At 42.1% G+C, this 13,868-nt stretch overlaps 1 protein-coding gene across 1 annotated transcript in view; it reads left to right on the forward strand.

Moving 5' to 3' along the window:
- The window catches only part of LOC128616585 (matrix metallopeptidase-21), a 23,781-nt gene extending 10,878 nt beyond the window's left edge, over positions 1–12,903 (forward strand). The window contains exons 10-17 of the mRNA XM_053639192.1: positions 2,337–2,612; positions 3,370–3,552; positions 4,740–5,445; positions 7,157–7,296; positions 8,379–8,520; positions 10,779–11,036; positions 11,126–11,298; positions 11,370–12,903. Coding sequence (XP_053495167.1) covers positions 2,337–2,612; positions 3,370–3,552; positions 4,740–5,445; positions 7,157–7,296; positions 8,379–8,520; positions 10,779–11,036; positions 11,126–11,298; positions 11,370–11,678 — 2,187 coding nt within the window. The 3' untranslated portion in view covers positions 11,679–12,903. The remainder of the gene's footprint in view (positions 1–2,336; positions 2,613–3,369; positions 3,553–4,739; positions 5,446–7,156; positions 7,297–8,378; positions 8,521–10,778; positions 11,037–11,125; positions 11,299–11,369) is intronic.
- The last annotated feature ends 965 nt before the right edge of the window (positions 12,904–13,868 follow it).

The following is a 13,868-nucleotide window of genomic DNA, read 5'->3' on the forward strand; positions in this document are numbered from 1 at the left end:
TTCCTGTTCAAGTCCATCGCTTCCCGATCCGGCCATGAGAATGATTTCAATATGTTCTTTTGTCAAAGGCGTTCTTAAAGCCTCTCTAAAAGGATATTTATGTAATATATACTACGTATGAATCATTTTGGAAGACATTTTGCTTTAATGTGTTAATTTCCCCCTTTGCATGGAGACTTTTGCGACACCCTGTATTAATATTTAATATAGAAATTGTAGTGTAAGGTGGTATTATTCTGTTTACGGTAGTGGAATGTGGTGTAGGACAGAATTATTAGTGTGTTAAGGCATAGATGAGGCACAAAAATAGTTACTGAGCAATTTTTCCACTTTACAGCCAAGAAGATCACACAATTTAGACAAAATTCAGTAAACACATCCTGCTAATCGGTTGTAAGTTATACTGAACTCACACCGTCGGATCATTTGTGAAGTTTTGCCATATTTTCATCTTAATTTTCAAAATTACACTGCGAAAAAAAAAAAAAAGAGATCTTAACAAGTGAAGATATCTTTCATCTAGTCAAACTGATTTGCTATTTCCTATTAAAAGATTGCAATAAACCAAATATAAGATGATTAAACCTAATTCTAGACATATTTTATGGACTGTTTTTAAGCTTGAAATGTTCTCATTCTATTGGCAGATAATTTATAATTTAGCTTCTTTCTAGAAATGAATGCTTAAAATTAGCAAATGAAACTACCAATGAAACAAGAACATTTTAAAGATTAAAAATAGTCAAATATGTCTAGAAATAGGTTTAATATTCTCATATTTGGTTTGTTGTAATCTTTTAATAGTTGACTATAAAAATCTTTTATTTTGACTATATTCATGATATATATATATATATATATATATATATATATATATATATATATATATATATAAAATTATTATAATTTTTTTTTTTACAGTGTACACTAAATACAGATTTACAATTTAAGATCATAAAAAGAGCCTGAAATTGTTTTGAGTCAAACATTTTAGCGCATACTTTACCGAATGTGTATTCTAATTTTATTACAGTCGATACCCTGTGATCCCTCCATGCATTTTTTTTTTACAACCGAATGAACGTTTTCTGTATTTCATTGCCCTGTTATTAATATGATTCTCATCGCTACTCGAGTATTCGATGCACTGAAATGATTCACTTGGTTACAGCAAATGATCATGAATGTATAACGTACAGTACATCGGTGTGAATATGAGTGTTAAGTGTTCTATTTGAGATGAAAATGCAAATAAAGGACAGTTTATACTTTCACACCGGTTGTTTTTCTCACTTAGACAAAGCCGTGAGAATGACTGGACATGCAGTATGTCGAGGAAGGAATAAAACACAACAGGGAGCGCTGTTACAGGGAAAATAATCAACAATGGGGTGGTGTTGAGCCTGAAGTCTTTCATTCCTCCTATACCGCAGCATGATTGATTCATTATAATGTTTTATCCGTTCATAATTTCCCATAGTGGAAAATGTTTAATTCCTGGCTGTTAGGAAGCGCTGACACTGGAGACTCCTTCTACAAATGCTAATAAAAGGGTCCTTACAGAATACTTCATCACATAAACGTTTTATCTGCTTATGTAGATCAATAACGTACGATCGAAACAATAACGTATTAAAAAGAGTGCATTAATGTAAATCCCCGATTTGCACAAATAATCAACAAAAGGTGATTCATTCAACCCTGACTGTACAGGTATTTTCAGAGGTTAAATGTTAACACTATGGATATAAAAATGTCAATCAAGACTGAAAATTAAAATCCCACTTGTGTAGTTCACTAGCAGTCAGCTAGCCAGATAGACACAGTATATTACTGATATTAGCCTAGCTGCCATAAATATTTGCACATGTATGCATGTTTATACATGCATATATGCATAAACATATTTATATGAGTTTGTAATGGGGTAGTGATTTCTAAAGATACAGACGGTTCATTTCATTAGAAATACGTTTCTAACATTTATCATTTTATTTCTAACGATTTGACATTGCATGCTCAGTAGTAATATTATATATATATATATATATATATATATATATATATATATATATATATATATGTGTGTGTGTGTGTGTGTGGCATATTCGTGCACTTTGTGCGTTATTTCCCAGCTTTCACGTGAATATTATGTAAATAAAATATTATTACTAGTATGCAGGACCAAATGCACGTGTCGTTCATTTTCATTTTGAGCAAACACTGTGTATATTAGTGGGAAATTTTACATTTAAACCTGAAAAACATAACTGTCGTTTATAAACTGTTTTTATTTAGATCCATCCATCTATCTTCTACCGCTTACTCCTTCTCAGGGTCGCGGGGAACCTGGAGCCTATCCCAGGGAGCATGGGGCACGAGGCGGGGTACACCCTGGACAGGGTGCCAATCCATCGCAGGGCACAATCACATACACACTCACACACACATTCATACACTACGGACACTTTAGACACTACAATCAGCCTACCATGCATGTCTTTGGACTGGGGGAGGAAACCGGAGTACCCGGAGGAAACCCCCGTAGCACGGGGAGAACATGCAAACTCCGCACACACAGGGCCACGGTGGGAATCGAACCCCCGACCCTGGAGGTGTGAGGCGAACGTGCTAACCACCCTGTTTTTATTTAGATATCATTTAGAAATGATATCTAAATAAAAAATGGCCGCCATTTTTGCACGCGACCTTCACGCACCTGCCTTCCACAGTAGGAGAACTTGAAAAAGAAAAAAAACAACCCTGTGTACTCACCTGACAGGAAACAGAAATAAAGTCATAAAATAAAAATAAAAACGTGCTGTTAGCTTTGAGTCAATGCAGCTGGATTTGCCTTTTCAATATAATAATAAAAAAAAAAAACAGGCGGTGGAGAGTGGCACGTGCCCGCGCAGGTGCGCTCACGTGTAGGTGTGAGGCGCGTGGCGCTCGTGCGCGTGCTGTAAAGATTAAAACCAAACAAACAAACAAAAAAAAGATTTTTTTTAAAAAAAGAACGAAAATAAAGATTAAGGTGTTGTTTATATTCATGTTCTGATTGGAGGGCTACAGTACGGGTCGTTATATAGATCATATCAAGGTTTATTTGAACAGGAGTATGTTTAAACTATTTAAAAAAATGACCGTTTTCACACCACACCGTCAGGCTGAGCGGTTATGACCGTTACTGTTTGAATTTCTTTCAAACGAACTTCAAAGAGGACGCGCGTGACACCGGCTGCCTATATAAACGGCTCCTCTACTGTCCAGTGTTCACCCACTGACTCAACATCATGTCTGATATTAACGACTAAAACTCGCCTCGGGTTTCTGTAGTTTATTTTAATTCAAGGAACACGACGTTATTAGTTCGTTTCACACTTTAAATTCGTAGTAAAATTAGTGATGACATCACGGCTGAGTGTTTTTCTCTTCATGGCGGTCATGGGCTCGGCTGTACCGGAGAAACCGTTCCACAGTCGGGATCACTCGGATTTAGAAATGTCCTCCTCTCATCTGGCCGAGCTCATCACTGACACCGGCACTGCTCAGGTGAGAAAGACACACACACCGCACCTGTACACTGTTCTTCTGGAACAGTCCATAAAGCCTAACTTGAGCTACACATTGACTGTTGTGTAGTACACCTTCCTACTTAACACTTAAAACTAAAGTTTGGTCAGTGTTTAAAAAATTCCACCTACTTTTAATGCATCGTATTATTTCATATGTGAAAAGTTTTGTCTGATTGGCATCGTTCATGCAGCCAGAACATACTGGTGAACATCACTACAGTGTCGTGAAGTGAGAAGTGTCTTGCCACAACTTATTTGTGAATTCGCTAGCCATCTTATAAGAGTCGTAATTTTGGCTCGAACGGTATTATCTGGAGCACACATCTGCACCTTAGATTATGTAGACCTGTATTGAAGTTCTGGGGCGTCCCAACCTGGGGCTTCTTCTGTCCAACCGGAAGTTTAATTTGTCCAGGGAAGAGTTAACTCCATCAAGTATGGGGACTTATCTGTCCAGCCAGGTGCTTCCTACAGTATTTCCAGCCTGAAGCTACCTCTGTCCATCCTGGGGCTTCTTCTGTCCATCCTGAGGCTTTTCCTGGTTTCTCTGTCCAGCCTGTGAGGTGCTTCCATCCAGCCAGTGGTTTCCTCTGTCCATCCTGGGGCTTCTTCTGTCCATCCTGAGGCTTCTTCCATCCAGCCTAGGGCTTTTCCTGGTTTCTCTGTCCAGCCTGTGAGGTGCTTCCATCCAGCCAGTGGTTTCCTCTGTCCATCCTGGGGCTTCTTCTGTCCATCCTGAGGCTTCTTCCATCCAGCCTAGGGCTTTTCCTGGTTTCTCTCTCCAGCCTGTGAGGTGCTTCCATCCAGCCAGTGGTCTCCTCTGTCCATCCTGGGGCTTCTTCATCAAGACTGTCCTTCTACTGACCAGTCTGAGGTTGCCTTTGTCCTGTCTGGGCCTCTTTCTGTCTAGTCTGGAGCTGTTTCTGTTCAGCTTGAAGCCTCCTCTGTCCAGCCTGGGGCTTCTTCCCTATTATGCATTGTTGGTTTGCAGGCCTGAAGCTGCATACTACAGATGTTTGGTTTTTTTTTTCCTTTGTGAATTCTATGTACTTAATTTTTTATGATTCATTCTGTGTTGCCTTTATGTCATTTTCTTTAAGGAAATTAGGTTTTTTTTAAGGTTACTGACAGAATGAGTTGTCTATTCTTCCATTCCATCTTTAGCACTTTCTGTTCAAGTACGGTTTCATGAAGCCAGTGAATTGGGAAAGCACCCAAAGCCCTGACGCTGACACTCTACCTGATGCTGACATCTTCTCCGAGGACACGGTGTCTCTCGTTCAGGAAGGGACTTCCTCGTCCCGCTCAGGAGACACCGATCATCCCCGAGAGTCACCCGACTTTGTCAGAGCTCTGCTGGAGTTCCAGCGCCTGTCTGGTTTACCCGTTACAGGCGTGTTCGATGACGCCACCAAAGTGGCCATGAACAAACCAAGATGTGGCGTCCCTGACAAGGAAGAGGACCAGATTGAGACCAGCACCGCTGCAGTGAACCGAAATGAATCCTCTGAGCTTTTCAACACCACAGCGACTCCACAGAGTAACGACACAGACGTCGACGTAGTTCAGAACGGCACCTCTGACAAGGCCGAGACAGAAAAACAGCGCCACCTACAGACACTGATGCGTAAAAGCATCGGTAGGAGGAAAAGAAGCACTGGTGCATCGTGGGGCCACGCTGCATTCGCTAAGAGCGTCCTGACATGGCGGCTGATCGGCGAAGGCTACAGCAGCCAGCTCTCGGTAGACGAGCAGCGCTACATCTTCAGGCTGGCCTTTAGGATGTGGAGCGAAGTCTCGCCTCTGCAGTTCGTTGAGGATCTGCGTTCACCACCGGACGTGATCGACATCAGACTGGGCTTCGGCACAGGTGTTACTCTTCTTCATTACGGTCTCATGTCTTAACCCAGGCTGCCTCTTTTACATTTTATAGCAGCACACATGTCTATTTCTGACATTTCTGACAAAATATCAATGCTAAATATATACACCAAAATGGATTTTTAGTGCAAGTAAGAATTATTTTATCATAGGGGTCACCAGCTGGCAGACCAGGGTTCACGTATTTAAGCAAACCGAACTCAGTTCTTGGAGAAATAAACAAAAAATACCATAGCAGAGCCAACTGGCTGTAACTCTAGTTTACTGCTTTTGGAGCAGATCTTCTGTTCCAGCTCAGCCAATCACATGCATTTATTTAAAGTCTTTTCAAATATTGATCGGGATCTATAGAGACCAGCTACAGCACTAGAGATGCTAACTCAGAAAGAGGAGTTTTCACCGACTTTCATAGATTTTCATTTTGTTTGACCTGAATTGACCTCTTTTTGGCTAGTTAAAAAAAAAAAAAAATCAGCGACAAAAACAATGTTTAAAGACGATTCGAGAAGCGTTAAAAGTGAATGGTTAAACCATTAAAAGCTAACTGTTGTCACCATTCAGTCACTTATATGTAAAGAATTTTATGTACCACCTGGACCTTTACAAAATTTTTATCTGAAACAATACCGATGAAAACCGAGCCTTGGACGTCAGTCCATAAGTTTCATCTAGTCTGATTACTCTCAGGATCAAAATGAGCTGCAAATCATCTCGGTATTTAAATCAACATACATATGAAGACACGTTGTTCACGCTCGCTACAGAATGCAAAAAGATTCATGTTGGAGAAATCATTTCGACCGAATTAAAATGGGTCATTCTGACCCCGAACAGAAGATGAGGGGCAAATTAGCATCCTAACGAGGCTATTAATGAAGCAGCAGGGACTATTAGCATGGCCTCATTTGCATAATTCAAGCCGGTGTCTCGCAGCGGTTATTAATTATTAGCAACATTTGCATGGTTGGGTGAAATATTCCTTGAATCGACAGTAAAAGCAGACGTATTATTAATGTGTAAGACTAATATTTTGTAGTTTGGGTCACAAGTGCTTGAAATGTACTTTCATATTCGCACATAGTAAATAATTGTACGTATTATACAACCCTAACACATAGAAGTCTATTAATATACTGGTGTTTACTAGCAAACATTGGCATAATTCTAGTATTACTCCAAACTCGGATAAATATTACAGCGAAATGACGCCGCTGTTATTTGAGGAAATTTGCTAATGCTTCATTTATTTTGACTTGTAAAGAATGTTTTCTCCTCGCACATGAACGCATTCACCATTGTTGAGTTTGTGTTAGTTGTTGTTTTTTTTCCCAGTCCATAAATGCAGTGTAATTCCGTAAAGCTCAATATATAGTCAGATGAGTGTGTCGAAGGTGTCTACAGGGTTTTGTTCCACCCTGATGTCATTTCACTAATTATCTTCCCTTTGTTCAAGAAGAGAGCTCGTTACTGAAATATGATTAAACAGGAATGCGCTGAATACCTGCATTGTTATCTGAGAATACCCCGACTATAGATTAGTGTCAGGCCGCACGCGGCGAGCGTTATTCTCCTGTGCTCTAGCAGCTGTCGAGTCTGCCATGCTGGAATAACAGCTTACTTCATACACTTGTAATCATATCATCAGATAGTCAGAGGAGGAGGATGTACAGTAGATCACAGCTTTGTTCTCTCCCACTAAGGTCGACACTTCGGGTGCTCTCAGAGGTTCGACGGTGCCGGAAGGGAGTTTGCTCACGCCTGGTTCCTCGGTGACATCCATTTTGACGATGACGAGCATTTCACCGCCCCCAACACGGGAAGTGGGATCAGCCTGCTTAAGGTAAGACTGTAAATCTAAATTTAGCCCCAGTGAAGGAGGCATGGCCTATGTTCCATTCAACCCCACCGAAGAAGGCATGGCTTATGTGCCCTTAATTCATTCCCAGCAAACGATATGTGCTGTTATAGTCAGAGGAGGAAGCGAAGGAGGTGTGGCCTATTCACCAGTCAGTCCCAGTAATGTAGGAGGTTTGGCCTAGGTTCCATTCAGCCCCAGTGAAGGAGACGTGGCCTATGTGCTATTCATCCCCAGTGAAGGAGACGTGGCCTATTCACCAGTCAGTCCCAGTAATGTAGGAGGTTTGCCCTATGTCCTATTCAGCCCCAGTGAAGGAGACGTGGCCTATTTGCTAGTCATTCCCAACATAGTAGTCATGGCCTATGTGCCATTTAGCCGCTATGAAAAGGGTGTGGCCTATTTGCCAATTGTTTCCAATGTAGGAGGCATGACCTATGTACCATTCAACCCCCATGAAAAAGGTGTGGCCTATTGCCAGTAATATAAAATGTAGGAGGTGTGCAATTCAGCCCCAAGGAAGGAAGCATGGCCTATGTGCCATTCAGCCTCTATGAAAAGGCTGTGGCCTATTTTCCAATCATTCCTAATGTAGGAGGTGTGGTCTATTCACCAATCAGTCCCAGTAATGTAGGAGGTGTGGTCTATTCACCAATCAGTCCCAGTAATGTAGGAGGTGTGGTCTATTCATCAAAAAGTCCCAGTAATATAGGAAGCGTGGCCTATGTGTAACATGTTTCCTATGTTAAGTCCCAGTGAAGGAGGTGTGGTGATTTTTAAACGTTATTAAATTTGGCATGCTACTGAATCACATTGCACCTCACTGAATTCGTGTCAGTTTCTGGATGTTACTGTGTTTAACAGTTTGCATGTGCAAATTTTTGTAAAACACATCTACAAAGGAGTTTATACACACAGTGGGGGATTATAACGTGAGTTCAACTGTAAGAAATGAGACACGGGTGTGAACAAATAGAAAAAAAGAGTCCTTCACTAATGGAACAAAGATGTCTAATACTGTATCTGCAGGGTTTATATGGAATATTTGCTGATCTGATATTTTTCAGGTTGCTGTGCATGAAATCGGCCACGTGCTGGGCCTTCCTCACATTTACCGCTCAGGATCCATCATGCAGCCCAGCTATCGGCCCCAGGATGACGGCTTTGAGCTGGACTGGCTCGACAGGAAGGCCATTCAGAACCTCTACGGTAAGTACAATTGACTGAGTACTGGAGTGTGACCTGGAGTAGGTGTGTGTGTGTGTGTGCAGCAGAGCACAAATTTCCAGACCTGGAGGACAAACCCAGCAAAGCTTAGTATCTATATTGCTCATACACATCATGAACATCTTTTGTTTTTCCAGTTTATTAGTATTTACATGTGATTAATGGAAACCTAGCGCTGTATTTTAGATATCGGTTAGCGGGTGTGAGTCACAGGGGGATGTTGTTACTGAGAAATCCAGCGTAGAATCAGTGGCGACGTCGGTGCAAATGCTGGACTCAAAGGACTTCCCAGAATGCACTGCAGCTATACAACATCACAGACTCAACTAGTTATCAGTTCACAAGACGACAAGTGCAGATCTGTTCGAACTGTTTTAATAAACAATATGATATTAAAAACCCAAAGCTAACTATTTTTAGCCGGCGATATTTCTCCAAATGATACCAGTTCCATTGTAATTCGATTTGGAATATAAAAGCTCTAATGAGCATGTTATCAGATTCATCAGTTTACAAGCGGTATAATTAATGTACGTATTGTTTTATATATTATATTGTTTTATATATATATATATACATATATCAACTCTAAAGTGGCTCACAGATTGCTATTATAAATCTCTCCAGATGACAATTCATTAAGGATAATGATCGCTTTGCTGCAGAAAAGGCAAGCGTGAAACATCACGTTCTGCCCAAGCGAGTCCCAGCAGAGCAGCTGCTGTCACATCCATCAGCGTTATAATGGGATGTGTTTTGGGAGGTTCATTACCGCTGACTGGCCCTCATGTTGCTGATCATTTCGGTCCTGAAAGTAAAACTCGGCTATAAAAAGTGCTGTAATGACTTGTAAATAAAGTCTGTCATTTCCTGTAGAGTCAAAATCAGCGAGTAACGGGAAACAACAGTACGGGTACGACTTTATTCAGTGACGTTTTTCTGTGTTTATGTTTACAGTTCAGCGTTGGATTTGCGTATCGATGAACAGTTTAATTATCGATCGGACTGCAGTGAAACTAATATAGATTAAGGGCTCTTAATTGTAGTTACACAGTTAAGTGCTGTTGAATTCTGGATTGCGGTCGAACGGTCTTTAGTAGAGCGACTTGTGTGTTTAGGGTCGTTGTCTTGCTCTTTGCGATTTCTCTTGAGATTCGGTTCACGGACAGATATCCTTTAGAATTCGCTGGAATAATTCAGAATAAATGGCGAGTTGTCGTGGCGCAGATGCAGCAAACCAGTCCCAAACCACCAAACTACCACCACCATGTTTCACCAATGGGAGAAGGTTCTTACACTGGAATGCAGTGTTTTTCTTTCTCCAAACATAACGCTTCTCATTTAAACCAAAAATACTATTTTGGTCTCATCCATCCACAAAACATTTCTCCAACAGCATTCTGGCTTGTCCATGTGATCTTTAAGAAACTGCACATGTTCAGCAAAGTTCTTTTTGGAGAGCAGTGGTTTTCTCCTTGCAGTCCTGCCACAATCTGTCTGGCTGTGGATTGGTGGAGTCCAAACTCTTTAGAGATGGTTCTGTGACCTTTTCCAGCCTGATGAGCTTCAACAACTCTTTTTTTTTTACTGAGGTCCTCAGAAATCTCCTTTGTTCGTGCCATGATGCACTTCCACAAACACGTGTTGTGAAGATCAGACTCTGATAGATCCCTGTTCTTTAAATAAAACAGGACGCTCACTCACTCACACCTCATCGTCATCCCATCCATTAAAAACACCTGACTCTAATCTCACCTTCAAATTAAACTGATAATCCTAGAGGTGCACATACTTTTCCCACTCACTCACAGATGTGGAATACTGGATCATTTTCCTCATTAAATAAATGACCAAGTGTAATATTTCTGTCTGATTTCTTTAACTGGGTCCTCTTTGTTCACTTGTAGGACTCGTGTGAAAATCTGATGATGTTTTAGATCATATTTATGCAGACATATAGAAGATTCAGCATAAGGCTGCTATGTAACAAAATGTGGGGTGTGAATACTTTCGAATGCAGTGTATACATACATTATCTAAAGTAATAAATATATTAACAGTGTAACAGTGGTCATTGCTGTACTTCATGTATCATATAGACAATTTCTTTCAGCAAGGCCTATAACCTGCTCAGCTCAGTTTGGATCAAAGCATCTGGTTCTTGGATTAGATTGTATTTGAGGTTCGGGCCTCATGTCTGCGCTCAGCCTTTCCGTTTCGTTCTGTTCCTTCACGTTCAGGAGGGTGCGGGGGTCGGTTCAGCACCGTGTTTGACTGGATCAGAAAGGAGAGAACGGCGTACGGCGAAGTGGTCGTGCGCTTCAACACCTACTTCATGCGCGACGGTCGGTACTGGCTCTATGAGAACCGCAGCAACAGAACTCGTTACGGAGATCCGGTGTCGGTGCAGGTCGGCTGGCACGGACTCCCGTCGTCCGGCGTGGACGCCTACGTGCACGTCTGGAGCCGCGACACGGACGCAGTGTATTTCTTCAAAGGTAAACTCGAACGCCGGACGTGAAGTGGTTAAAGTACGATTGTTCGTGTTTCATGATCACGTTGATCGGACGTGTCGTGTGCGCTGTAGGAGCTCAGTATTGGAGATACGACAGCGAGAACGATCAGGCCTTCACTGAAGACGCAGACGGCCAGCGTTACCCCCGTCTCATCTCCGAGGGGTTCCCCGGCGTACCGAGCCCCATCGACACGGCCTACTACGACAGGAGAGACGCTCACATCTACTTCTTTAGAGGTTCCATGGTAAGAGCTGGAAAGTATAATCCTGAGAAATACGTCTCCCAGTCATATTTTAATCGTGAATTTCCCCCCAGGTTTACATGTTCGACGTCAAAGCTAACAAGCTAGCCGCTAAATCTCCTAGGAAAATGACCGAGTTGTTTCCTGCCCTGACCCCGGGCGACCATCCTACGAGCAACCTGGACGCCGCATATTTCTCGTACACCCACAACGCCCTCTTCCTGCTAAAGGGCGCCTCCTACTGGAGGGTGGCGGGAAGGAGGGAGCGCAAGACGAAGCGCTCGCTGCCTTACAACAGCCTGCTGCCGAGTCGAGAGGTGCAGCAGCAGTGGTTCGACATCTGCGACGTCCACGCCGGCGCTCTGAAAACGAACCGCCGGTGACGGAGGGGTCAGCGCAAGAACAAGCACTGTCCACCAGTCAGAGACTGCGGTTTAGAAGCTCTCGCGATTCACCAGTCACTCCCAGCGCGCGTTCGAATGGATACCTCGCCGTCGACTTTTCATTCCTATTACCTGCCTATTAACAACTAGTTGTCTAGTAACTAGTTCCTCCGTTTTCCGTTACACTGCTGCTGCTCGTATCATGTTCCGAACTTTATCATATACGAAGACTATCGCACACAAATAAACCAAACAAGGTTGTATTTTTGTCTAAGCAGCGCTGCTGTGCACGGGTAGATCTGTGCACAACATACATTTCCTGCAGCATTTTAGACGTTTAATATACGTTATGTAAACACGAAAGCCCTACAGATGACTCCAGACATCCATGAGACAAGATTTAAAAAGGAGGTACAGTCAGGTCCATAAGTATTTGGACAGCGAGCGTTTTCGCAATGTTGCCTCTGTATATGTGATGGAAGTGTAGACTTTCAATTCAAAGGGTTTAACAAAAATATTGCATTAACTGTTTTGGGAATTGCAGCCTCCATTTTCTTTTCTGTTAAATGTCTGGTTTCATGTACTGGACCCTATCCATCATAAAAGGGATCCAGTCAGGTCCCTCGGTTGATTACATGCCGTTTGTTCCACCAATACGTGAAAAGGAACAGTCCGTGTATTCAAAGTATTCAAATGGCATTGCAGAATATCGTTTTACACGGCAGTCTTAGCGAGAACCGGACGTAGCGAGAGCAGTCAGCGGTTTTCATTTCCATTTACGCATTTTATGCGAAAGCAGCTTTGATCTTCGGCAGCCATCTTGGAACCAGAACAAACAACTTTCCCTATTATCAGCAAATGAAGAGAAAATGATTCATAATAACTCATGATGCCAATAACCAACGCAACGTTTGTAGGCACGTTGTGACGCGAGTGTTTTTGTACAAATCCGTAACGCAAACCCGAGTCAGACTCTCACGACGCGACTTAGACGTGTTCTGACACGTTCGCAAAGTCCATACGGTTTTACAGAATATAAACGTGTAAAAACGCAGGCGCGGAGAGCTGTAGAGGTCTAGAGCAACGTTTCATTTTATGCACCGTTTCCTTATTTATAATCCTATTTATCAGTGGACCAAAAAAAACACTGTTTACTTCCTGTTTGTGTGAATTGAACTGTTGTTGTTTTTTAATTAATAATTGTTTATTTTTTGTACGAGAACAATAAAATGACATCTCTTGGATTCATATCTATAGACAGAGTACAAGAGAGTTTAAATAAAGTTCAAGTGGTATTGGTTTTTCTGCATGATAGCGTGCACGCGCGCGTGTGTGTGTGTGTGTGTGTGTGTGTGTGTGTGATGTCCAGATGTCTCGGTAATAAGCTGTGTGAACATAGTCGTGCTCTTTTTGATGCAGTTCATATTCACTGTGTGTGTGTTGTGTGTGTGTGTGTGTGTGTGTGTGTGTGTGTGTGTGTGTTTTCTAGCCTATTAAAGCTATTAAAGTGAAGCGAAGCTGCAGGCGTATAGATCACGCAGTCAGTGTGTGTGCAATTCAAGTCTTTGTTCTGTTCATTCACTCTGTTGGCCGGAGCAGATTAAACTCCCGCTGGTGAATGACCTTCTCCTATTCTTCTCTCTCTCTCTTTCTCTCTCTCTCTCTCTCTCTCACACACACACACACACACACACACATCACTGACCAGTGCAAAGGCAACAGTCGCGTTGTTAGACGAGCACACAGAGCACCGCCAGTGAGCGTGTTCGTCAAAAACGAGCCGTGTGTCTGAGTGCTCAGTGCTCGCTGAAGTGAAGTGCTTTCACATGCGACAGTTTCCCTGCTTCACTGCTCATCACGTGCCAGTTCCTTCACGCCACCTTGAACACAGTTTTTAGGTTTACGTCACACAGTATCGCAGCGTATCGGATGAGTGAGAGCGAATGAGCGTGATAGGACGGCATATATTGATCATTTTGATAATAACATATGATTAGATGTCTGTTGTGGATACCACAGGGATAATTTAGTGGTAGAAATATCAGCTTCAGTGATGCTTCATCTTCTCAGCCATCGTTTCTTATCTCCGTGATGGGAATAAATTTAGCCAATTTGGTATCTAATTATTTTTGTTAATCACCGAATTGTTTGTTTTTATTTGTTATTTATTTGCTACACGGTGGCCTAGCA

The sequence above is a fragment of the Ictalurus furcatus genome, chromosome 13, assembly GCF_023375685.1.
Source record: "Ictalurus furcatus strain D&B chromosome 13, Billie_1.0, whole genome shotgun sequence".
In the NCBI taxonomy this organism is placed as follows: domain Eukaryota; kingdom Metazoa; phylum Chordata; class Actinopteri; order Siluriformes; family Ictaluridae; genus Ictalurus; species Ictalurus furcatus.